General features: G+C 39.4%; 1 protein-coding gene and 1 non-coding gene across 2 annotated transcripts; both read right to left on the bottom strand.

Moving 5' to 3' along the window:
• Positions 1 to 251: 251 nt before the first annotated feature.
• Positions 252 to 359, bottom strand: LOC132498119 (U6 spliceosomal RNA). The gene has a single exon (XR_009533731.1). It is a non-coding gene; the product is annotated as a U6 spliceosomal RNA (small nuclear RNA).
• Positions 360 to 2,473: 2,114 nt separating this feature from the next.
• On the bottom strand, positions 2,474 to 24,807 carry RHAG (Rh associated glycoprotein). Its single transcript, XM_060111418.1, has 10 exons — positions 24,645 to 24,807; positions 13,855 to 14,038; positions 13,164 to 13,314; positions 10,960 to 11,107; positions 10,604 to 10,770; positions 8,364 to 8,501; positions 7,697 to 7,818; positions 3,555 to 3,628; positions 3,271 to 3,344; positions 2,474 to 2,554 (listed from the first exon to the last, which is right to left on the bottom strand). Exons 1-10 carry the CDS (start codon positions 24,805 to 24,807, stop codon positions 2,474 to 2,476), a joined length of 1,302 nt encoding a protein of 433 aa, XP_059967401.1.
• Between the last annotated feature and the right edge of the window lie 397 nt (positions 24,808 to 25,204).

Here is a 25,204-nt window from a genome sequence, read left to right as displayed (position 1 = left end):
CCCCTGAAGCATTGGGAGCACGGAGTCTAAACCACAGGACTGCCCAGGGAAATTCCATGCATCTTTTTTTTTGTATTTCGGCTCTACCAGGTCTTAGCTGTGGCACGTGGGATCTTCATTGCAGCATGCAGGATCTTTAGTTGAGGCATGTGGGATCTAGTTCCCTGACCAGGGATCAAACCCGGACCCCCTGCTTTGGGAGCACAGAGTCGTAGCCACTGGACCACCAGGGAAGTGCCCCCCCCTTTTTATAAAATAGGGAATGCTTCATGAATTTGAGTGTCATCCTTTTGCAGGGGCCACTGCTACTCTTCACTATATCATTCCAATTTTAGTATACGTGCTGCCCAGTCGAGCATTCAAGTAGCCACTTTAGAATAAATGTGTTGGGTTTTTTTTTGCGGTACGCGGGCCTCTCTCTGTTGTGGCCTCTCCCGTTGCGGAGCACAGGCTCTGGACGCGCAGGCTCAGCGGCCATGGCTCACGGGCCCAGCCGCTCTGCGGTATGTGGGATCTTCCCGGACCGGGGCATGAACCCGTGTCCCCTGCATTGGCAGGCGGACTCTCAACCACTGCACCACCAGGGAAGCCCTAGAATAAATGTTTTTTTTTTGAAACCTATTGACCTGCATATCCAAATGAACTCTCTGAAGACCCTCTGAATATTGCCTTATGATCAGAGGAACGAGGAGGACTTGGGACATCCTGGTGTCGAAAACGATTCTTTGTGACAATCAGCAAGAGTGGGGACAGTGGACTTTTATAGGTGAGCTTTTTCAAAATGCCCATTTGAAAGAGAAACTCATGCAGGTTTGAAAGAAGTCACCTATTTATCTAGTAAAATATTTAGGATCTACAAATAAATTACACTATTTTCCCAGAGCAATAACATATTAAATAATTAATTGTTATTATCATTTTTCAGTTCTAGCATCTAGGAACTGAAGTCATGTTAATTATGGCAGGGCCTCACTGATACTTAAGCGCATCCTGGCAAGAGACCAGGACTCCAGAAATAGAAGAAAAATCTTCAGCGTTAACAGAGAGAAAAAAAATTTATGTTATTTCCCTAGAAATGGTTTTATATGACTATGTCAGTTACCTTTTTCTAAAACTCAGTTCTTCAAAATGTACCCTATAACATGAGACATTAACTTGATTTTTTTGGTAGTGAATACATAGTAACAATTTATTTGAATTGAGTATGGACTAAGTATGAGGAATGTGTGTGTATGTGTGTGTAATGTATGTGTGTGCTTGTTACTAAAATGAATTCTAACCACCAAAGAAAAAAGACAAATGCTTTATTGTATAATAAGATTTAATCCACTGAAATTTTATACAAAACAGACATTGGTCAGATAGCATTTGAGCTCTTATTGCAAATAGTAAACATGCAAAGGAAGTTAAGCATAAGAATATTCAAACTGTGAATGAAACATGTCGCCTGCCATATCAGTAAACAAAGGATGTTGCAGCCTTAAGCCACTACCTCCTTTCTTGAGGGTGAGCCCTGAAGGAGCTCAGGATGCAAACAGCAGGATGCCTACCACCAAGCCCTCAGGCACTGTCGCCACCCCTAGTGGTGCACCTGAGGGGGCTCAGGATGTGAAAACACAGGCTCCTGGCCCTAGATAGCTGAGGTGCACATCAAAGGAATGATTTCAACAAGCCCAGACTCTTGCATCTTCCCATACATAGAAAAGTGCTAAATTCATTAACTTGAGATGTCTGGTTGTCTTTAATTAACAGTAATCTTTTGATATTCTGACTACTTGGTCTTTGTTGCAAAACTCCTGTATATCCTGGTTCCTCCCTTACCTCTTCCGAGCAGTCCCTCAGAACTCTCTGAGAGGCTGTCTCCCGGGCTTATGTCCTCAGAAAGTCTACCAAATAGAACATGATTCTCAACTTTTAGGTTGTGCTTTTTTTTTTTAGCCGACAAAACAAAGGCATAACATTACTAACTAGACCATTTTTAAAGTCAAGAGAGCTCAGTCAAAAAACAATCATATTATTGCTTTACATACATACGTTTCTTTCTTATTTCTTATATAGATTTCTTACATAAATTATTGTTTCATTGGCTTTGGTTTTATCATCTTTGGGATTGAAGACATACTACGTACATTAAGACATGATTAGAAAATGTTGGTTTCTTTGTAAATTTTCCTCTATGTGGAAAAAAAAAAGTTACAAGAAAATACATGGAATGTTCACCCTGTACCTACCCACTGGCAAGAGTAATCTGGGAGTCCTGAATAGAATCCATTGGACCATCTGTTGTATGTCACATTTCTTCAACTAAACGATCATTGATGCCAAGAGACAGCACCAGATTATGTTAAAACATTTTCACACTGGACATTTGGGGCTCAGGATCTATCCATTCTGGTCCATATTCTCACTGGATGCTGCCATTTTATTTCAAGTCTAGGCAATGGGAAAAAAGGCGGAGGCACAGGAATGGTTTTTAGGCTTCATGTTCTAACTGGTTGTGGTTGCCATGTTCATGGAAATGACTGAGCATGTCCAGTTCTGTCCTCCTAGGGACCTGAAAAAAAGAAAAGATTAGGGCACTTTTGAGAGTTTCTTTCACTGGGCTTGTCAGAGGTTAGTATCAAAACAAAGATTTTCTGTTATTATTATTCAAGCTTAGAAAAAACTGGAAATAAAAATTGTTTGAGTTGGGAAAAAATAATAAAACAAAAATATTTATCCCACCCACCCTGACTACATTCACTTTCCCAAACCTGTTCTCTTTGAAAATCCCATGGAACACATCCAAATATCTATCAGTCTTAAGCTTTGCAGGAAATAATTTGGGAGAAAATGGCAATGATATAAAGAGGTAGAAACAGGAGGATGGAAAGAAGCTGATGTTTTGTTAGTCCTAGAACCTCTTGTGTACTCACTGAAATTCTTCAACCTTGCGTGCTCCACCTGTTTCGTCTACTTTTATATGTGGGGTAAAATCTCACACCACTGCCCAGGATTCTTATAGTTTTATGAGGAGCTTTTTTATTGCTCTCGGAGGAGTGAAAGGGCACTTGCCAACTAAAGTCTGTCTTTTCTTCATCCAGTTTCTGCTTTGGAAAATATCATAGCTTTTGATTTTATCTTTCTGGGCACATTTTCTCAATTTCTCTCTATAAGTAGGGAGTTCAACCAATTTTATCATAGGGGTGCCACACAGACATCTAGACATGAGGTGAGCAAAACTTTCCCTAGTGTAGTCATCATGTACGTCCTTAGAACACTATATAGTACCTCCCAATAAACGGAATCATCATAGCAGTCCTGGTCAGCTGGTTGTCCCCAGATAGGTATCTTTAGAATTAAACCTGTGAAAGTGGGGAGAAAATAAGTCATGTTATGATGCTGAAGAGGAAAATCAACTTGCAAAGTAATTAAAATACTGTTGTAAAGTCATCCCCTTGAGCTTACATGATTACTGTCAGAAGTTTAGAAATATTTTAAATTTACCAATATTTATTATCATCTATTATGCTGAGAGCATGAGATATAAACATATGTTTACTTTTTATGCTCACCTGTGACTAGCCCTCCAACAAGTGCTGTTCCGATGGAAGAACCTAGCGCAGCTGCCTGCATGGCCATGGCAGACCTAGGAGGCCAAAAAAATTCCATTGTTTTTCCAAGCCAGCAAACAAAGCTCATCTCCTGAGGGCAAGCATGCCTGCCCCTTTCAGGCCGGAGTGCATCATTACATACCAGCAAACAAACATTTGTTACAATTTTTCTTTTATCTCATATATTTATTTTCTTTGAAACTCTTGATCAACGTTCACAAATTCTTACAAGCACTTAAACAGGAACTATCTTTTGCTTCAGGAATGATGAAAAGATCTTCCTCAGATTCCATATATATGTGTTAGCACACGGTATTTGTTTTTCTCTTTCTGACTTATTTCACTCTGTATGACAGACTCTGGGTCCATCCACCTCACTACAAGTAACTCAATTTCGTTTCTTTTTATGGCTGAGTAATATTCCATTGTATATATGTGCCACATCTTCTTTCTTTATCCATCCATCTGTCAATGGACACTTAGGTTGCTTCCATGTCCTGGCAATTGTAAATAGTGCTGCAATGAGCATTGCGGTACATGTCTCTTTTTGAATTACGGTTTTCTCAGGGTATATGCCCAGTAGTGGGATTGCTGGGTCATAGGATAGTTCTATTTTTAATTTTTCAAGGAAACTCCATATTGTTCTCCATAGTGGCTGTAGAGAATGGACTTGAGGACACAGGGAGGGGGAAGGGTAAGCTGAGATTAAGTGAGAGATGTATCAAAACTACCAAACGTAAAATAGATAGCTAGTGGGAAGCAGCCGCATAGCACAAGGAGATCAGCTCGGTGCTTTGTGACCACCTAGAGGGGTGGGATAGGGAGGGCTGGGAGGGAGACTCAAGAGGAGGGAATATGGGGATATATGTATACATATAGCTGATTCACTTTGTTATGCAGCAGAAACTAACACAACAATGTAAAAGAATTATACTCCAATAAAGATGTTTAAAAAAAAAAAAAGGTCTTCCTTAGAGGGTTTAGTATTTTCTAAAAATGTGGTACAGGGTTCTGACTTGCAATCTGATTCATTCAACAACTACTTATTGGGTACTTGCTCTGTGCCAGCTTCCCTTCTAGGCACTGAGAATGGAGCAATATACAAAACAAATGTGAGCAGCCATCTCTCCTTACTTCATCCCCCCAAAAACAATTGTGATGAAATTAAGAATCAGAAAAGCTAATTTTACCATGTATTGTAGGGAAAACTCACCGAAAATATTAAAGTATCTCTATCTTAGAAGTAGTTACCTTAAAATTTAATGAGTGAAAAATTCCTTATAATTTGGGGAAGAAAAGAATGTGATAAAAAGCTATAGAAATGCATAAGGGTGTCAATGAACTAGGCGTGTGGGAATCTCCTTAGCACAGTGCCTCACTCTTAACAGGCCATTAACAAATAGTTGAGTTATTGCAGGAAAGCAAACCATTGAACTAGGAGAATGTGTTGTTTCTTCCTCATCCTTCAGGGAAAAGAATGTACTTAACTCAGATTCCTTTTTTTCTCTTTATTTGAAGGGTTTATTAATTTTTTTCTACTCAAGAAAAAATTGTACGAGTAATATATGATCACTGTAAAAATTTCAAAGCCACTAATTAAGAAAAGAAGGGAAAAAGTTTAATTTCCCTCCAATCTTATCAGTATAAACATGTAAACATAAGCAAGTATTTTTATAAAAATGCAATCATGTCATGATACTGATTTTCCCATTAAATCTTAATGTTTTTTCAGGTCAATAAATGTAGATCTGGATCATAATTTTAATTACTAGAGTATTACACTGTACAAATATACTGTAATTATAGTTCTATAGGTTGGATATTTAGGTTGCTTCTGATGTTTCATATTTTTAAATATGCTGTGAGAATATATCCTCTTAGGAATATGCTTATGGACTTGTCCAATAATTTCCCTAAAATAAAACCTATCTGGAAATGGGATTATCAGTAAAGGTTTATATTCTTCTTAAGGGCTTTTCCAAATAGGACCTGTACAATTTATATCCCCATTTTTCCACTTGAGCCACATTCAATATTATAATTTATTAAATCTTTATCAATTTGATAACTGAAAAATGGGTAACTTGTTTTAATTTGCATTTCTTTGATTACTAGCAAGGTTGAATATTTAATATGTATTTACTCATCTGATTTTCTTCTTTTGTAAGGTGCCTGTTAATTTTACCAGAATTTGCCAAGATCTTTTACAAGGTATTAAAAGATGATTTTTGTGGGTTTTTTTTGCGGTATGTGGGCCTCGCGCTGTTGTGGCCTCTCCCGTTGCAGAGCACAGGCTCCGGACGCGCAGGCTCAACGGCCATGGCTCACGGGCCTGCATCGGCAGGCGGGCTCTCAACCACTGCGCCACCAGGGAAGCCCTAAAAGATGTTTTTGATGAAAGTTATTCCATGATAAAATAGGCTTGGAAAACACTGAGTTAGACAAAATTAACAGCACTGTTAGAGTAAAGCTGCCGTAACTTGAAAAAATGTCCCTTAAGTATATTAACTTCTCCTTGTTCTATGCTTACCAAGAAACCCGATTTGCATTTTAATACTCTGAGTAGACACATGTGAGTAAATAGATTTGGCTCTTGTACAAATGTATTTTATCTGCTGTGTGAAATATGTGTGAATTTTACCCACACATGTGAATGGGCCTTCCAAGGCTTGCCCCCCTCAACGCCTCCTGAGTAAATTAAGAAGTTGTTAAACCTGTATACCCAAGCATTAGACTCTTAACCATGAAACCTACCCCAAATCTGACCACCCAGCAAGACCCAGCCTTTGAGAGCCAGACAGACTAGTTTTATTGCATCTATGGAACTGATCCAGGCATGATGCTCAAGAATTCCTCTATTTCTAATCCTGAGACACCTCTTAAGTGTGTGTGCAGAACATTTACACACTATAATACTTAGGAGTTGAACTCTTTAACTCAAACTTTTGTCACGCTTGATTTGCATTAAAATACATCAGTGTTTGGTCTCAACACTGTTGGGTCCTGGAAAGAACTAAAAGAAGATGTGATATTTCTGGGATTGTCCTCCAAATTTACAAAAGTAGTAAAAAAAAAAAAAACAGAAGAAATGGGTCACCTATACACATGAAGAGGAAGCAAATTTTCTATTCAGTAGAAAATATGATGAAGCAAGTTTTTCAAATATTTATCATTATTGGTCTTAACATGGTAATATTTTAATCTGCTAAAATGGAAGAGAAACACTTTCTTTTCATATTATATAACTCCAGCCAGTGGTCTTGTTGAGACATCATCAAACACATTCACCTTTTCCTCATGTTTTCAATCAAAAATCGAGCATTTTGATTCCTCCTTCCTTACTCCCTGAGTGATCTGAACTCTACAATTTTCCTAGCTGTTTTGCATGGATGACATTCATATCAAATTGTTCCAATCTTGTTGCATAAAATTACGACTGATGGCTTATGGCATCACTTCCATTCTCCTAAATTTGACTGATGGCTGTTCTTTCTCTGGCCACTTGGGGAAGAATCTAAGTCTGTTAGAGCCTAGAAGGGATTTCAGAGAATAAATAGTACACGTCTCTCATTTTACAGATGAGAAAACTTAGAACCAGAAATGCTGAGTGACTTGTCAAAAGCCACTTAACTAGGTAGCAAAGTTAGAACCATATGCCCGTCTTTCTGATTCCCCAGATCCAAATGCTGTCCACATTATGCTAACTCATTCTTCTTTGTGTGGATTGGATGCAAAGGTTGCCAGTTCATCACATATGCCCCATATGCTTGACTTTGGTAGAACCAAGTAAAAGAGTAAGCCTACTATAATCTGAATGTGGTGATCAAATTGTCCTATCTGCAATGAGACAGTTGCCTATGGTAGAGAAATTTAAATTAACACGTTAATTAAACCAAAAAAACCATTAATAATGCTGATTAAGAAACATCTTCCAATACAATTCTTTTATCTTGGTTGTGTCTCTTTGGCTTCAATAAGAACAGTACTTACGAACTGTGGTCTGGACTGCTAAAGAAAAAGCTCTCTCATCACTGGGTTTCTCTAAGAGTAAGAGAAAACAGCACTTGACCTTGGGGAACAGGAAAACCCATTCTTTCACTCACTTGTCAGCTGTCTCCAAGGCTATGAACACAATGCTGGCGAGGCCGCCTATCACACCAGGTAAGCCGTGTAGGTTATGGACCCCACACGTATCGTGGATCCTCAGTTTAGTAGTGAAAAATGGCTAAAATTGTAAAAAGAGGAAGCTTTATTATTTTGTTAGCTATAGAGAGCTGTGTGACTGAAGTCAATGACCATGCAGGAAAATTTTTATCTGCAGGCCAGTTCCCTATCTTCATCTGACACCTGCTTACATCAAAGAATCTGAATACACTGGTGGCAAAACTGCTCATTTCAGTCTTAGGTAGATAGATTTGAAGGTGAGTGACTTTAACTCCTACTCATTCTTACCTACTGATGGTATCCTAAATCCCATGAATAGGGCTCAGAGTCCTTAATTATGCAAAACAAACATCAACAACAACAAAACCTTTAATGGAACTGCCCTGAGAAAAGTAATACAAGTACTTTCAGTTCATACTGTTATAAGTAACTGATATAAACAAAAGAAAGCAAGAAAGAGTAGAAACCACTGGAACACTGACATGTTGAATGACCCAAGGAGAGGTGCTTCGGAAAGGACTTGTCATAGCTTTTCTCTGCCGGTGGGATGTGAGAAAATGATGGGGCAGATCCAGAGTTTGCCTCAGAGTGTCTGTTCATACTTACAGTCAGAAACTTGAACCCAAACACGGAGACCATTCCTGCAATGCTCCCAATGATCATAGCATAGTATGGGGTATTTGCCATGTCTGCACTAGTGCCCACAGCCACTCCTCCAGCAAGGGTTGCGTTCTGAATGTGAACCTGAGTCGGGCACAGAAATGTGAGTGAGGTGAGAGGAAGGAGGAGGAGTTCAGAAGGACTGTAGCAATCGTGGGTTCAGTGGATTCCACACACCACACATTCTTCAGTTGAAAGGGTTATGGATTCGTTCTTTTTTTTTTTTTTTGATATTATTGGGGAATGGACTTTTTATTTATTTTTAAAATTTTTATTTATTTGTTTGGTTGCACTCAGTCTTAGTTGTGGCAGGCAGGCTCCTTCGTTGCGACTCAAGGGCTCCTTAACTGTGGCATGTGAACTCTTAGTTGTGGCATGCATGTGGGATCTAGTTCTCTGACCAGGGATCGAACCCAGGCCCCCTGCACTGGGATCGTGGCGTCTTAACCACTGTGCCACCAGGGAAGTCCCAGGATTCCTTTTTAAGAAGAAGGTTCTTTGTAATTTCAGAAGGCCTTTCCTCCCAGCAGTTGACACTTGGTATCCTTGTTGTAGGGTTCTTTGGTCATGCATGAGAGATCAGGGTAGTAAGACCAGTGTGGAGAGGGATGTGAGGAAATCAAAAGAAGTTGTAGTAGGCGGGTGGGAATATACAGCAGTTATTCTGGCAGTGTTCTGCCTCTTTATGCAGCTTTGGAATGCATTTGTGGTTACCATGAACTGAAAGAGGCCTGTGGCCACTGTGTGCTTTTGCAGAGTCCCTGATATTCCAATAATCAAAGAGGGGATTTAGAGACATTGAAATGTACACATTACACATCAAAGACAACAGCTTTTGCAAGTGTCACTCTTCTGAGAACATTTGAGGGTGGAGGAAAGAGTAACCAGTTTCCATTTATCAGAATTCCTCAGAAAGATCATATTCTGACTGTTCTGCCAGAGGAAGACAGGTTATCAGTACTTCTGAAAGTACCACTGAGCTGTACATGTATGATTGCTTTTTATTGTTTTCAATTTTTTCTCATGAAACAATTTGTAGAGAACTGAAATACATGTCTTTAGCTATGCTTAGAAATATTTTAGTGGGACTTCCCTGGTGGTGCAGAGGTTAAGAATTCACCTGCCAATGCAGGGGACACGGGTTCAAGCCCTGGTCTGGGAAAATCCCACATGCCATGGAGCAACTAATTCCGTGTGCCACAACTACTGAGCCTGTGCTCTAGAGCCTGCACGCCACAACTACTCAGCCTGTGTGCTACAACTAGTGAAACACCTAGAGCCCGTGCTGTGCAACAAGAGAAGCCACCGCAATGAGAAGTCCATGCACCGTAATGAAGAGTAGCCCCTGCTCAAGGCAACTAGAGAAAGCCCGCACGCAGCAAAATAAATAAATAAATAAATAAATTTAAAAAAAAGAATAATATTTTGGTACAATATCTTTTTTCTCCCTCAGCTCAGAAAAGAAGAGTGGCTGATCTGAGGATTATTCCTTCACTGATATTTCTTTAAGCTCTTAGGCAAGAAACTCAAAAGACTATTTTGGGGGAGATATAAAAAAAGTTTGATCTTGAAATAATTTTAGACATGTAGGAGTTACAAAAATATTGCAGAGGGTTTCCATATATACCACACCCAGTTTTCCCCAATGTTAATGTCTTACATCACTGTAGAACTAGGAAATTAGCATTGGCGTAATATTATTAAATACCTTTTTGAATTTCACCAGTATTCCCACTAATATCCCTTTTCTTTTCCAGAATCCTATTCAGGATCCCACATTACATTTAGTTGTTATTTCTTTGAGAGAAGTATCTGCTGTTAGAAAAATAAAATCAACTTGCATTCTCCCACTCCCTTTTTCTACTCTTGGAGAAATTCCTGTTTCTAAGAAAGATTTTCTAAGAACTTGGGGACAGTTAGCTATATCATTAAAGAAATATGCTTCAGATCTTTCATTTTTGCATGATTATATTCCCTACTAGACTGTAAATTCCTTGATAACACTTTTAATTTGCCAGAGTACACATTTGAAGAATGAAGGAATGTTATTTTCAGCTTATTCTCCAAGGTCTGCAGTGTTGTGATTTGTTCGAGCAGCTCATCAGTGATGCAGAAGTGAACTAGTCATCAGAGCAGCCATCAGGGTCGCTTAGCGAAAGTTCCATGGGGGTTAACATGGCACTTACCATATGGAGCTTGCCTCGGCTCTCAAGAAGGCTGGAGCATGCATAGGCTGTAACCACACTGGCGGCAAGAGAGAAGTATGTGTTTACGATGGCCAAGTACTGGTTCTTTCCAGCATCAGCGATGGCCGAATTAAAGCTGGGCCAAAATATCCATAAAAAAAGAGTCCCTGTAGTAAATCACAAAAAGGGATATTAGTTCTGAATATGGAAGGCAGTCCAGGGGAAGCCGTTTGCCTTGGGCACTGACAAGATGTCTTTACTTTTATGCTTTGTTATCTAAGAGTTAGGGGAAAATAGGGGTATTCCCTTGCGTCTGACCAAATAGACAAGAATCAGGCAAGTTCATCCCAACTCACCAATCATTGCAAACAAGTCCGAGTAGTACACAGACTCTTCATTGTGATGCCCTTCTTTCAGGCTTGATCGATACAAGACGCCTGCTACAGCCAAACCAAAGTAGGCCCCAAAGGCATGGATGGTCATTGATGCTCCAATATCAGAGGCCTGAGGTTGGAAAAACATTCATGTAAATAGAGGTGAAACTCACTACAGGAGGGAGGTCAATGAAAGAACTGCTTCATGGGTTAAAGAAAAAAAGATCAAGAGAGAGAAAAAATGTGTCAGAGAAAGGGAATAAAACAGGATCGTGAAAAACAAAAAAGTGCAAGCATTGGAGCCACACAGAACTGATTTTCAGTCCTAAGTCAGGTACTTCTCTGATGTGACTTTAGACAAATTACTCGACTTTTTTGAATCTCCAGTTCTGTAGAATGGGGAAATGTTACCCAGCTAATACAGTTTGTGGTAAGATTTAGATGGGACCATGTTTTTCAACTGTTAGGTCCTTAGTGGGCACTCAATACATTTTAGGTTACTTTTCCAGGTTAGGGAGATTCTCAGTGAAATATTATGCATTGCACTTGATACAAAACAAACATGATTTTTGCATTCACTTGACATTGCAGTAAAAGCTCACTTCCTTGTAACTCAAAGACTTGAAGTTTCAAGAAGCTTCACCCTGCAATGATGATAGGAAAACCAGCTGAGGGACTTCCCTGGCGGTCCAGTGGTTAAGATCTGCGCTTCCACTGCAGGGGGCACAGGTTCTATCCCTGGTCTGGGAACTAAGATCCCACATGCTGCTCAGTGCCACCACAAAAAAAAAAAAGAAAAGAAAAGAAAAGAAAAGAAAAAAACAAAGAAAAAGAAAACCAGCTGAGGTCCAAAATTCATTTGAAGAAGTGCATTTTAGGTCCCTCTTTAGGACACAATGGATTTGATCCAGTTTTCTACATTTCTTGTCTCTAGATGGAAAGTTCAGTGTTGCAAACCCAAGGCATTACTCTGTACTTATTAAAGTAGGAAAATGATACAAATTTATTAATTTATTTAAATTTTCATGCTTGATAAACTCCTATGTACCTTTCAGGTCCAGCTTAGCTGTCACTTCCTCAGACAAGTCTTCCTTGATTCCACAGTCTAAGTTAGGTCTTTTAGGTATACTCCTTCAGAGCTGCTCTATTTATTTTTTCAAAGCATGTGTAGCAATTTATAATAATATTTTTTTGTGTGTGTGTGCGTGATTCTATAGGTAGATGGTTGAATGTATGATCATTTGTTGGATGTCTGTCTCCCCCACTAGGTTGTAAACCCTATGAAGACAGAGACCTTAACTATTTGTTTGTCACTGAATCACCAACACATGACACCTAGAAAGTTACCAGAAGTATTTGCTATTGAATTACATGTTCAATAGAGGCATAAATAAAATACTGGAGAGTGCCCAGAAATATTCTATTTATTTTCCTTGGGGGAATCAATGAGATTTTCATGGAGGAGAAGAAATTTCATCTAAGCTTTAATAAAAGGCTTTGAAAGAGCTATTCAATGAGTAGTTGAAATATAAATAGGAATTGATCATTGATAGAAAATGTATTTTAATAAAAAGAGTTGTAGAGCTAGAAAATTCTGGATTTGAATCCAGATTCAGGCAAGTAAGTCATTTAGCATCTGTGATCATCAGTTTTATCGTGTATAAATAGTAACATCATAATACCTACTTTACACTGTTGTGGTGATACTGCAATTAAATAATGTTTATAAGGGCTTCCCTAGTGGCGCAGTGGTTGAGAGTCTGCCTGCCAATGCAGGGGACACGGGTTCGAGCCCTGGTCTGGGAAGATCCCACATGCCGCGGAGCAACTAGGCCCGTGAGCCACAACTACTGAGCCTGCGCGTCTGGAGCCTGTGCTCCACAACAAGAGAGGCCGCGATAGTGAGAGGCCTGCGCACTGCGATGAAGAGTGGCCCCCACTTGCCGCAACTAGAGAAAGCCCTTGCACAGAAACAAAGACCCAACACAGCCATAAATAAATAAATAAATAATAATAAAAAATAATAATGTTTATAAAACTCCTGGTTTACAGTAGGCACCCAAATGATGACTTGATTACTATTTGCTATGGTATCACTGTCACCAAGGTTTGTCCCTGAATATAGTGGGCATCCAATACATGTGTTGTGATGTTCAAAGCTAGGTAAGTATCACTAGTACACTCACCCCAAATACCTCGACAACCAGATATTCATTGACAGCAAAGACAGCAATTTCTAAAATTGTCATGGTCAGCATTTGGATTGGACTTGTTTTTCCCAGGACAGCTCCAAAAGAAATCAGAACTGCGACTGTACTGAAGTCTGCATTTATCATGCTGAGGGAAGAAGAAAGAAGACATTGAAGAATAATTCACACCCCACATATGTGAGTTGTAATGAACTACAGCATCAGCCTGTCCAGAGTTCAAGGGCCCTCTTCCCACCTGTTCCCATCAGGTGCTTCTCCCAGGCCTACTTTTATCCTCTCCCACGTCCTTGCCCACCCCCACCTCCAATTACCATACAATCTTTAGTTGCTCTCACATTTCCTTTAACCTACCTGTTCTTTACCTCATTTAGGGTTTTACCTTAATAAGGTAAAGGAATAATAATAATTATGACCTTAATAAGGAAGGAATAATAATTTTATGGAAGGAGATTTCTCATACCCTTAAGGTCAAATCATAGTGGATATAGACATGAATGTATGGTCCAGCTCAGTTGAGCAAGGCATTGATTTAGATCCTTGGATCCAATGATCTTCTATCATGGAAAGGAAACAATTTGCAAGCCAGTTCAGAGGCTGACTGTCAAGAGACTAAGCAGAGAAACAATTGCTCTGAAAGCACAATGGTTGGAAAATAAGGGGTGCTCACTTTTTGATTTCAATGTGGAATTTCTCTCCATGGCTCTGCAGGATCCCCTGTGCAATAGTGCCCCACTGGAGGCCCAGAGCAGCAATGAGTAGGTTGATGCCCACACTGCTGAAGCCATATTTTCGCAAGAAGGTCATGAGGAAGCCAAACCCAGCAAATATCATAACATGCACATCTTGGAAGACTGCAAAAGAGCAGAGGAAAAAAAAATCTGCATAAGAGGACCACTCAGAAAGTGTTACATCATAGCATATTCCATTTACTAAGTGTTACATCCTTTTCAGAGAACACTACAAAGGGAATGTTAACTGGGCTGCCAAAGGCTGGGTTCAAGTGCCAGCTTCGTTACTTACCAGCCAGGAGACCTTGGGCAAATTATTCAGTGTTTGAGCCTTTTCTTGGAAGACTATGCACTATCATACCAGTGTGTCTTTCATCCTCTCCCTGAAGAGTTTTCCATTACTTTCCACCTGAGGAAAACTTTGCAAAACACAGTGCAAGTATCACCTGCTCTTTCAGACTTTCCCAATATTTTCAGGGAAAATTAATATTTCCTCTTGTCTTTCCCAAACCTCAGCTTTAGCATTTGTCACATTGCATTACCATTTATTTAGCACGTATCACACTGTAATAGTTATTTGGTGAGGTGTCCATTGCCTGCACTAGATTGTGAGTTTCCTGATTGAAGGGATTAGGGCATACTCATCCTTTGCTCCCCTGAATCTGTCATAAAAGCGTGCATATAGGAAAAGAGGCAACATTGACTAAATCAATGAGCTGCTGTCTTTATCTATCAAATGTGTATAATAGGACCAGCCCTGGAAATCTTACTAAATCATTATTCAAGTCATATGGGATAATGTCTTTGTTAACACTTTCTAAGCCAATGGAAGGAAGGCTGTATCCTCTTGAGGAACAGATACTTGACTTGGTTCTGGAGCTGTAGGCTGATATCCCCCAATTGTATCATGTGACTGTGAGACCTTTGGCAAGTCACTTATTCTCTGGGAGCTTCAGTGTTCTCATCTGCAATACTGCAAAAGCTATATTTCACATTTCCTAGGGCTGTAGGGAGTGCTGCCAGGGGACAGCTCTCCCTTCCCTCTGGGAAACACTCTTGTCTTATACAGGTCACAGGCCTTCCCTCGGGAAGCCTGAGCCCAGTGTCTGGTTCACATGTGCATCCCCTTGCCTCAGGAGAGGGCCACCTGAAGCTAGACAATCCCAGTCTCAGAGTTTCTGGTGGGGTCAGCTGAGGCTTCTCTCTCTTCCCAAACACTTCTGCTGCAGGTGTTCATAAGACACTCCCGAATAACCTTCTTTCAGGCTAATGTCGCTCTTAGAGTCTGTAGCACCTTCCCTTTGGGCTCCCCTCGTCTCTGTAGAACTGTCCTGACTCTCTCCCCAACACAGCTTGCATACTACATTTTTTCCAAACTTTTCGGATTAAACCCGATCAACTAATCTGTGGCAGTGATCACAGACCTGGAAGTGGATGAAGATGCTGTCTTTCCCAAGATTCCCAGTATTTGAAAAGGGCTGGTTGGAGCCATGGGGACTTACCCTACCATTTTACTCTATGACAAATACCAGGACAGACAGAAGTTGGTATCATAGGCTGAATTACGAGGTTCCTTTGGTGGTCTAGAAGCTAGTCTCACTTGTATTTGAGTGCTGCAAATGTAATAAAGAGAATGAGAAAGCCAGACCAAACTTGCTGATTCGGGCACACACAGTGTCATTATTCTTTCGACCCCACCCAAGCAGTGAGCCTTTTGGTCATTTTATTGTTTGTTGGTGCAACCTCCCAAGACAGTCAGTCTGAGGAGGGTGAAAAAGGAAAAATTAGATTTCTGAAGATTCCCTCTCCTTAGCAGCTTTGAGGGAGGTCTCAGAGAGGAGAATGCTGCAGTCTTTTTTTTTTTTTCCTAGTGAGATAATGCCTATTGGCAATAATCTGACTTATACCCGCATTCTGGATGCCCACCCTCATCTCATGTCTTCCCAGAGAACTTCAGAATTGGGATTTTACCTGACCTGCCAATGGGCAACTGTCAACTAACATCAACCTGTTTGATTTTGGAAACATAGGTGACTCCATACATTCATCTATTTTTACAGATTGTTTTACCACCATTTAAATTTTTTATGTAAACATTTGATTTAGATCATAGACTAAGTTGGAGTGGAGCTCAGAGAGTATGCATGACTTACTGTTTATGATTTTCCTCGACCTTTCTGCAACTCAGTTTTCTCCTCTTTAAAGAACAGTTTGGATTAGATGAAGCCCAAAGTCTCTCCTAGCTCTATAATTGTTTCATTTATTTTATTTTGTTTTTAGGTCAGGACTCTAAGATCTAGAGAAGTTAGGTGAGTTGTTTATAATCACAAAACTAAAATAAAAATAAGAACCCAGTCTCACTGTCTTCACTGTGTTTTTTTTTTCATTACGCCAAGTTGTTTTTCTAAACATTCTTTTCTTTTTTCCGAGAGTACTCTTGTTCCTCCTGTCATCAGCTGATTTTAAAGTGTGCAATAACCAACTAATTTAAAAATTGATTTAACTAATTTTGTAATGTCTCACACTGGGAGTAATAATTATTCAGATTCTATCCCCCTCTTCCTTTGTTGGAAAACCAGACATTATATAGAGGGAGGAATTTCTTGTATTAACAGTGCTCCACTGTTTCCCACCCCTCCCCCAAATCTAATTCTTGTTACTGCTTTTCGCCACAAGGGGGCTTTAAGAACCTCCTCTAAGAGAGCTTACAAAGTTGAGAAGGCTCTTGACAAATAATGATTCTGTATGAAAGGTATGGATAAAAAGCTTTATAAACAGTTAGGATTATGTACTGTCTTTCATCCTGCACTAGGAGTTTTTTTTTGCGGGTGGGGACAAAGGAGAGGGTCATGAGTTTAGTTTTATGGTGCAAGACTCTGCCATTAAAGGAATTAAGTATCCTCTTCATAGAAGGAAAAAGGGATTTCTTTAGTGATTGGAACTTTTGTGAAGTCTCTGACAGGTTTTAAGGACTGCTAAGACTTGTCTAAATCAGATATTCTCAGTAGCAGGCAATTTTAAAAAATTGAAGTATAGTTGATTTACAATACTGTGTTAGTTTCAGGTATAAGGCATAGTGATTTGCCTTTTTTTTTTTTTCCAGATTATGTTCCATTATAGGCTATTACAAGATATTGGGTAACATTCCCTGTGCTATATAGTAAATCCTTGTTGCTTATTTACTTTATGTATAGTAGTTTATGTCTGTTAATCCCATACTCCTAATTTGTCCATCCCTGTTCCCTTTCCCCTTTGGTAACCATAGGTTTGTTTTCTATGTCTGTGAGTCTGTGTCTGTTTTGTATATAGATTCATTTGTATTATTTTTTAGATCCCACATGTAAGTGATATAGTATTTGTCTCCATCAATAGCAGGCAACTTTAACCTCTAAAGTAAACTTGGCAATGTCTGGTATTTTTGTTCTATATTTTACTTCACATTTATCTTGGACTAGGGTATCTTTTAAGCCCTGATAACTCAGTGCCTTTAAAATGCAGCTGATGATTCCAACTCTCCCTCTCCTACCACCAACCAACAAAAAAATGAAACAGAACCTTCCTTCTCCTCTATTTCTTGTACACGCCTGCTGCCTAGAATGTCCGCCCCATCCCACCTCCAACACTTTTTCTTTTTTTGGCCACGCCACGTGGCTTGTGGGATCTTACTTCCCTGACCAGGGATTGAACCTGGCACGCTGGCAGTGAGAGTGCCGAGTCCTAACAACTGGACCGCCAGGGAATTCCCCTATACCCAACACTTCTTTACCTGGCATACTTCTAGATGACCCTCAAGAACCAGATGCTCTGCACAGTGTTGCTGGGCACAGCTGTAACATTGTGCACGTTCCTCTGGTTTCATTTCATTTGGTTATGTGCTTGTCTGTGCCCGTTTATCATCAATTTTTCTTTGTTTCAGTTATAATCTATAATCTATCACCATCATACCATTATTATTTTTAATGCTCTATTTATCCCCAATTTGGCTAGCTGGTGCTCTTTCTAGTAGGATCTTGTGTTCTCTTGACACGCCCCCATTAGTCTTTATGCACTTGGCTTACCTTGAGCTTTCTTTGCCCTGACCTGGAATGAGCCTCTGAGGGGAAAATGGTAGTTAGAAGCCAAGATATAGGTTCTATTTGTGCTCATTGCTTCCAGTCCTTTTAAGTAAACAAAATGAGTCAATTCAAAGGCAGCATACAGGAGGCTGGTATCTTATTGTTAGATTATAAAACACAGCATGTTAATTCAAGCATTGTATCACTTAGGATAGCAGCAAACAATTTCCTAGGAATCATTACCCTGCACTTTTTGGAACCTTTTGCCTGTCTATATCTAGATTTGCTGAATCTTTTGTAATAAATGAACTGAATGAGGAATTCCCTGGTGTTCCAGTGGTTAGAACTCAGTGCTTTCACTGCCCTGGCCTGGGTTCAATCCCTGGTCAGGGAAATAAGATCCTGCAAGCCGCGCAGCGCAGCCTGCCTGCCTGCCTAAATAAATAAATAAATAAATAAAATGATATCTGAATAAATATAGGAGCATATTCTTAAATTATGAGATTTTAAAAATCATCGTACTAATCTGTTGCTGGTATTGAAATTCATAAAATAATTTCTAGTGCTGTGTACATTCGTTGCCAGTTTACCTATATCTTCAGTAATTCTTCAAGTGTGATCTGCAGACATCTTGGGCATCTTGGAAGCACTTTCAGGGAATCTGAAGTTAAAATTATTTTTATGATAATTCTAATTCAGGATGATATTTGACTTTTTCACTGTGTTGATATTTCCGCAGATGATGAAAAACAATGGTATAGAAAACTACTTGTACTTTAGCATGAATGAAAGCAGTGGTACCAAACTGAATTAGTAGTCTGGTATTCTTCATGACCACACACTTGCAGTAAATAAAGGCCAATTTTACTTACAAATTCCTTGATGAATCAGTAAAAATTATTAATTGTAACTACTGACCCTCTCATACATGTCTTTACACATAAAGCACTACTGAAACATGATCGTTGTCTCAGAAAAGAAAAAGCACGTTTGTTATTGTTTGAGTTATGAACTGAGTGAGCAACTTTTCCACAGAACTCCATTTTTTTTTTTTGGAAAAAAATTGATATAAACTATGGTTTTTCAAATGGGTATTAACTTTTTCTTAAAAATGAACGAAGTGATGTTTTGATTTCAATGAAAAGAACTCACAATATTTGTTCCCAGTAATACATTTTGAGTTTTAAAAAAACTTAGAGGGCCTCTCTGGTGGCGCAGTGGTTGAGAGTCCGCCTGCCGATGCAGGGGATACGGGTTCGTGCCCCGATCTGGGAGGATCCCATATGCCGCGGAGCGGCTGGGCCCGTGAGCCATGGCCGCTGGGCCTGCGCGTCCGGAGCCTGTGCTCCGCAACGGGAGAGGCCACGACAGTGAGAGGCCCGCATACCGCAAAAAGAAAAAAAAAAAAAAACTTAGAATTCCACCAGAAACTAACGCAACATTGTGAATCAACTATACTTAATTATATAAGAAGTAAATTAAAAAATTAGAAGTAAATTAAAAAATTAGAATTTCAGAAAATTTATGTCTGCCACTACAAGCTTGTCAGTTTTCTGAAACTTCTTGGGGTTTCTGGTGAGATTTTTGGTGATATAAACAAGTATCCTTTTTTGATATTATATAATGAAATATGTCAACATTTGGAGTATCTGCATAACTGTGAATCAGTATTTTTCAAATGATCAATGTAACAAGATCACACATGGGATCCACTCAAAGTTCAAGATAGACTAATGGATTCTAATATTTAACAGAGGACATAAAGTTCATTGATGTGGTTTTAATGTCCTGTAGGCATTAAAGACCTTGTGTTTGTAGAATCTCTAATAACATGTTAACAGCCTTCAAGGAGCCTTCTCCTTAAACTTTACTTTTCTCTAGTCTTGCTACGTGTTAGCAAGGGTTAGTTGACAGTCACAGCCCAATGTCATTCCTTTTCAAATTATTTGCCTCAACAAAGTGGCCAACACTTTGCTGGGTGCCATGAAGGCCAAAAACCATGGAGTGTATTTAGTTCCTCAGATGAGTTTCTCTGGGGTCCTTCATGACATGCAATGTGATATTCAGGTATGTTGCCCACTTCTGTAGTTGTGCCCTGGGATGGGAGCAGATGCCAGGATTTCTCTGCATTGCATAGTGAGGAATACAAGAGAGGAGAGAGATGAATAAACTTATATCCTATTGAATTTATTTTAAATATAAATTAAGGTCCTACTTTATTTATTTGTGAAAAATTCATAGCTTTCACCACACTGCAACTGAGAACTGGTGAAACTCCCTGTGAGCTTCTTAGGCAGGAAATGAGGCTCTTCTGTGCTTGAACCCCTGAACTTGGCACAGTCCATGGTGCTAGGTAGGTGCCCCCAAATGTTTGTTGACTTGACTTGAACTTTGCTTCTTAATGAGTGAATATTTAATAATCTTCTCTCCAGTGACTTATGCTGTTGCATAAGTTTGATGTACGTCAATTGTTTGAAATGTACGAAAAAATATATAGGTATAATTAGTATAATTGTGTGGTTTCTAGGGCTGTTCTACAAAATATCTTAACCAGTGATAACATAGCTGAACTGGAAGATTAGTACTAACCAGAATTTTAGATCTTGGGAGCCACCTTACAGAAGAGAGAACTTTTTTTTTTTTTCTTTGCGGTATGTGGGCCTCTCACTGTTGTGGCCTCCCCCGTTGCGGAGCACAGGCTCCGGATGCACAGGCCCAGCGGCCATGGCTCACGGGCCCAGCCGCTCCGCGGCATATGGGATCCTCCCAGACCGGGGCACGAACCCGTATCCCCTGCATCGGCAGGCGGACTCTTAACCACTGCGCCACCAGGGAGGCCCCGAGAGAACTTTTAATTGTGTATAGACTTGAGTTATGGGGAGCATTTTGAATGAGTGAAGACTGCCTTCCATGTAAAATTTCACTTTGTGTTCTGCTTAATGCCCTTCTTCTGGGCCCCCAGGGGCCTCTATTGCTTAAATTCTTCTTCCCTATCCTGCCCCCGCCTATGTCCTGGCTTCACTACCCTTATAGTGAGGAAGATGTTGTGGTTTGTGTGTGTCTGTGTGTCTGTGTGTGTGTGTTGGCTGTTGATTGTTAATCATTATTATTATTGGCAACTGTGATTTGATGTTTCCTTAAAGAAGTGAAAAAGAATCCTGCCCTAAATATCATTTTTTGATCCCTCTCTAGTTTTCATGTTTGATACAGCTGATATAACAGAAAATCCTTTTAGCGATACTTTCAAGTTATAGCCAGAATTTGACCATTTCTCGGAACTTCCTCCATTATGACCTTGGTCCAGCCTACTTTCATATCTCTTCAGGATTACTGGATGGTTCTCATAATATGACTTCCTAGTTGTTCCCTTGATCCCCTACAAACTCTTTTCTACTTAACATCCAGATGAATGTCTTTAAAACTTAAGTCATATCATACTCCTCCTCTCAAAGTCCTCCAATTGTTTATCAACTCATAATAAAAACAGTTTGCTTACAACGGTCTACAAGGCTCTGTAGCACCCGAACTCTCACACTTCTGAGTTTGTTTTCCCTGCTTGCTCACTGCGTTTACTAAATACCCCAGGGCCTTGGCGCTTGCTGTTTCTTCCATATAAAATGTCCTTGTTCCGTTTCCATATAGCTTATTCTCTTGCCTCTTTTAGTTCTGTTTAATGTCACTTCATACCAAAAAGACCTATCCAGACTCTACATAAACTGCCTTTCTCAATCAGATTTCTCATTTAAACCATGGAACAAGACAATGATTTAAGTAATTATTTTCTAGTTTTCTCAAAGATGGTACAGGATTGGTACCACTGTATAAGCACAGAAGAGAAGTTAATTAATTGTATGCAGTGGATGCCTTGGGCTAGTAAGACTTAATTCATTCACATAACTCTGGTTGAGAAAGGCTGAAAGGATATCCCCCTTGTCCAGGTACATCTGTTTTTGTAAATATTGCTTTGTTTATTGCTGTGGCATTTTATTACCATGTGAGTGTGTGTGTGTGAGTGTATGGCAGTGTGCTGTGTGTATGTATAACATACAAGCAAATATATACATGTATATGTTTGCTTGTATTATACGCAGATATGCATATGTATATGTATATATATATACACATATATACATATATGTATTTATGTGTAAATGCTTTTCCCCTCCCAGCACAGTATACATATGAATATGAATATATATATACATATTGAATATATATCTATTCATATATATGTGTGTGTGTGTGTGTGTGTGTGTGTGTGTGTATGGTCTGGGTTTCCCCATTGGAATGTAATCTTCATAATGAAATAGAGCAGGACCCTATGGTCCTCCCCCCATCCATGTTCTCCACCTGCCTTTTGTCTGTGGAAAAACTCTAGCCAAAGAATAAGTTTAATAGAAGTGAGAAAATGCAGAAGCAAAGAATAGCAGTCCAAAAAGACTAAATAATAATAGTTTAGTCCTTAACCAAAGTCAAGGACCTTTAGTTCCTCCTCATGGGCTATAGATAATACCCTGAGCCGCATGCTGTGAGCTGCCTTATAGACACTGAAACCCCGGCCAGGTGGAAGAAGTTAACTACATGATGAACAGACTGTAGCCATGACATAAGCTGTCACAGTTCTGAGAATTGGCCTCAAAGAAATGGGAACAAACCAACCCTGGAACTAAAGACTAACTGTACTTAATCAATATGACACTGATCAGACCCCTGATGACCAATATCAAGAGGACTGTCAGAGCTGACTGTGCTGTTTCTGCATGTAGCCCCCTCCCTCCGTCTATAAAAGCTCTTCCGCCCAGATTGTTGGGGGGCAGGGGGGGAGTTGGCCTTTGGACAGGAGTCTGCCCTCCCCCTCAGTTGCAGCAGCTATAATAAAGCAAACCTTCCTTTCCACCAAACTTGCTTCTTTATTGGCTTTTGAGCGGCTAGCAGCCAGACTCCACTTTCGGTAATAGTAAGGGCGTGGACTTTGCTTGTTTTGTTTGCTTTGCTTTATTTACTGCCTAGAGCCTAGGACCTTGAAGATGGCTTGATGAGAATTGGGAGCTAAATAGATATTTTCTTAATGCATCATAAAATGAATGAATTTCTATGTTCCTTGCAAGCAGAGTATAAAGGTTATATGATTGCTAGGCGATTGAAAAAAATGACCATGTTTACTAACTCTTCTCTCCAACTTGGCTTTTATCTTAAATTCTGAATTGAAGTTTTACCTATGAGTGTTGACACTGGAACTGAGAGAATTCAGCTTGAATTATGCAAATTACAAAGCTTTTGATCTCTTAAGATAACTTTATTTGAATAACACTAATCTTAGATTATAGTTTTGGCATTTTATTTCTATGCCATACTGCAGCTCTTCGTTTACATGTGTACCGAACAGTGGAGTCTTACAATAAAGACATCTTACTTGTTTTATCTTTGAGTAAGTTTGCTGTAGCACATGCTTGGTGCATAGTAAAAATGTTTACTGGATGAAGAAACGAAATGTACAAAAGCATACAGAGTTGAACAGAATTCTTTTCTGTTTTGGTGTTCTTGAACTTGCAAATTATAAAATTCTTTCATCAAGAACCCTTTTGGATATCGATGTAGTGTAAAGAGAACTAGATTTGGACCCCGAGTCTCTGACTTATGGTCCTAACTCTGCCCTTAACTTGCGAACGTGCATTTTGGCTGAGTCGCTTGGCAACTCTAGGTCACAGTTTCTACATGAGAATACTCCCCATTATATAAACTCCCTCAAAAATGTGTAGGAATGAGAGAACAAATGTCATATTTTAAAAAAGCTTAGACATATGCTATAGAACTATAATGAATATTGTTACAAAAATAATTTAATAAATTAATAAAATTTAACATTTAATAAATAATAAATACTAAAATTATTTGTGCCTCACTGAAAAATCAGTCTGTATAACAGGATTATATTACAGCCTCTCTCCCTGGTTAACAAGGTGATGAATATGCCTGGCTCATAGTAAGCAGTCAGTAAATGGTAGTTATTATTTTTATACTAAGTATTTCATAGCCTGCCTGTCCAAACTTGAAACTAAATCCCTTCTTTCCTCCAGTCGCCTTTCCCAGGGAAGGGTCCTGCTTTTAAAATATGTCAGGTGCTCACACGTTTCTTCTCCTCTCAGATGAACAAACGGTCTTCCTTTCAGAGTATTGTAAAACCTCGAGTACATCATTTACATCCTATATCATCCTTAATACGCCTTCTTATACCTTAAGACCCTTACATGAATTCCTTCTCAATATCCATTTTGTTTCTACTCTTTCTCCTCCAAAGTTAACTTTGAGTCTTTTTTTTTGGAGGGGGGGATATTTTTATACCTTGCAGAACTAGTGATGAAGGGAAAAATATGGTCATTTAGCAGCATGTAGGCAACACAAAATATTGATCAATTATTTACATTTTCAGCTTCTTGTTCTGACATTTTAATAAACACAGATTCTATCCAAACACATTAACTACAGAGACCAGATGCCCCAGCATAAACTTATAATAACCTTAGCACTCAGAATTATCACATAATTCTATAAGGAGCTCCCATGTAGAGTGCTAGGGGTTACAGTATTCACAGACCTCACATTCTGAGAACCTAAAATGGGTTCACATTCTGAGAACCCAGAAATGTACAATAAGAAGCACATTGCTTACTCACGAGGATACAAGTCAAGGTATCTGTCCACATCCACGGTAGGTGACTTGGTGCTGTTGGGCTGCTGGGAAACGTTCTGATCCGTTTCATACCGAACAAATAATCCAAATAAAACAATCATGGCAACTTCCAGGCCAATGGCCATGAGAGGGAATTTGAACCTCATGTCTGTGGCAAAGGACAGAGGCACACTGAGGGCTTCGCGGTCTGTGGGAGGTTGATAAGGACAGAGGGGCTGCTCTGTGTGTAGAATTAGGCTGCGTGCTCAAGGCACTCCAGTGACATTGCAAGAAAAAAAATGGGCAAGACTGGTGAAAACGCCCCATCCACTGGAGTGAATTATGCTCTGTAATCAAACTGTTGTAAATGCTGGTTTGAAGAAAATACAATATAGGTTGAAAGAAGCCAGCTGATGGAAATGATCTATTGCACATAAGTGTCTAGACTCTTTTTCCCCCTTTTTATTACATTTTTAAATTAACTTAAAAAATTTTATCGGAATATAGTTGATTTGCAATGTTGTGCTCTACAACAAAGTGACTTAGTTATACATATACATATAT

Source organism: Mesoplodon densirostris, chromosome 10, assembly GCF_025265405.1.
Source record: "Mesoplodon densirostris isolate mMesDen1 chromosome 10, mMesDen1 primary haplotype, whole genome shotgun sequence".
Taxonomy (NCBI): Eukaryota; Metazoa; Chordata; class Mammalia; order Artiodactyla; family Ziphiidae; genus Mesoplodon; species Mesoplodon densirostris.
Note: the sequence above shows the minus strand (reverse complement) of the source record. Positions and strands in the feature narration are given on the sequence as shown.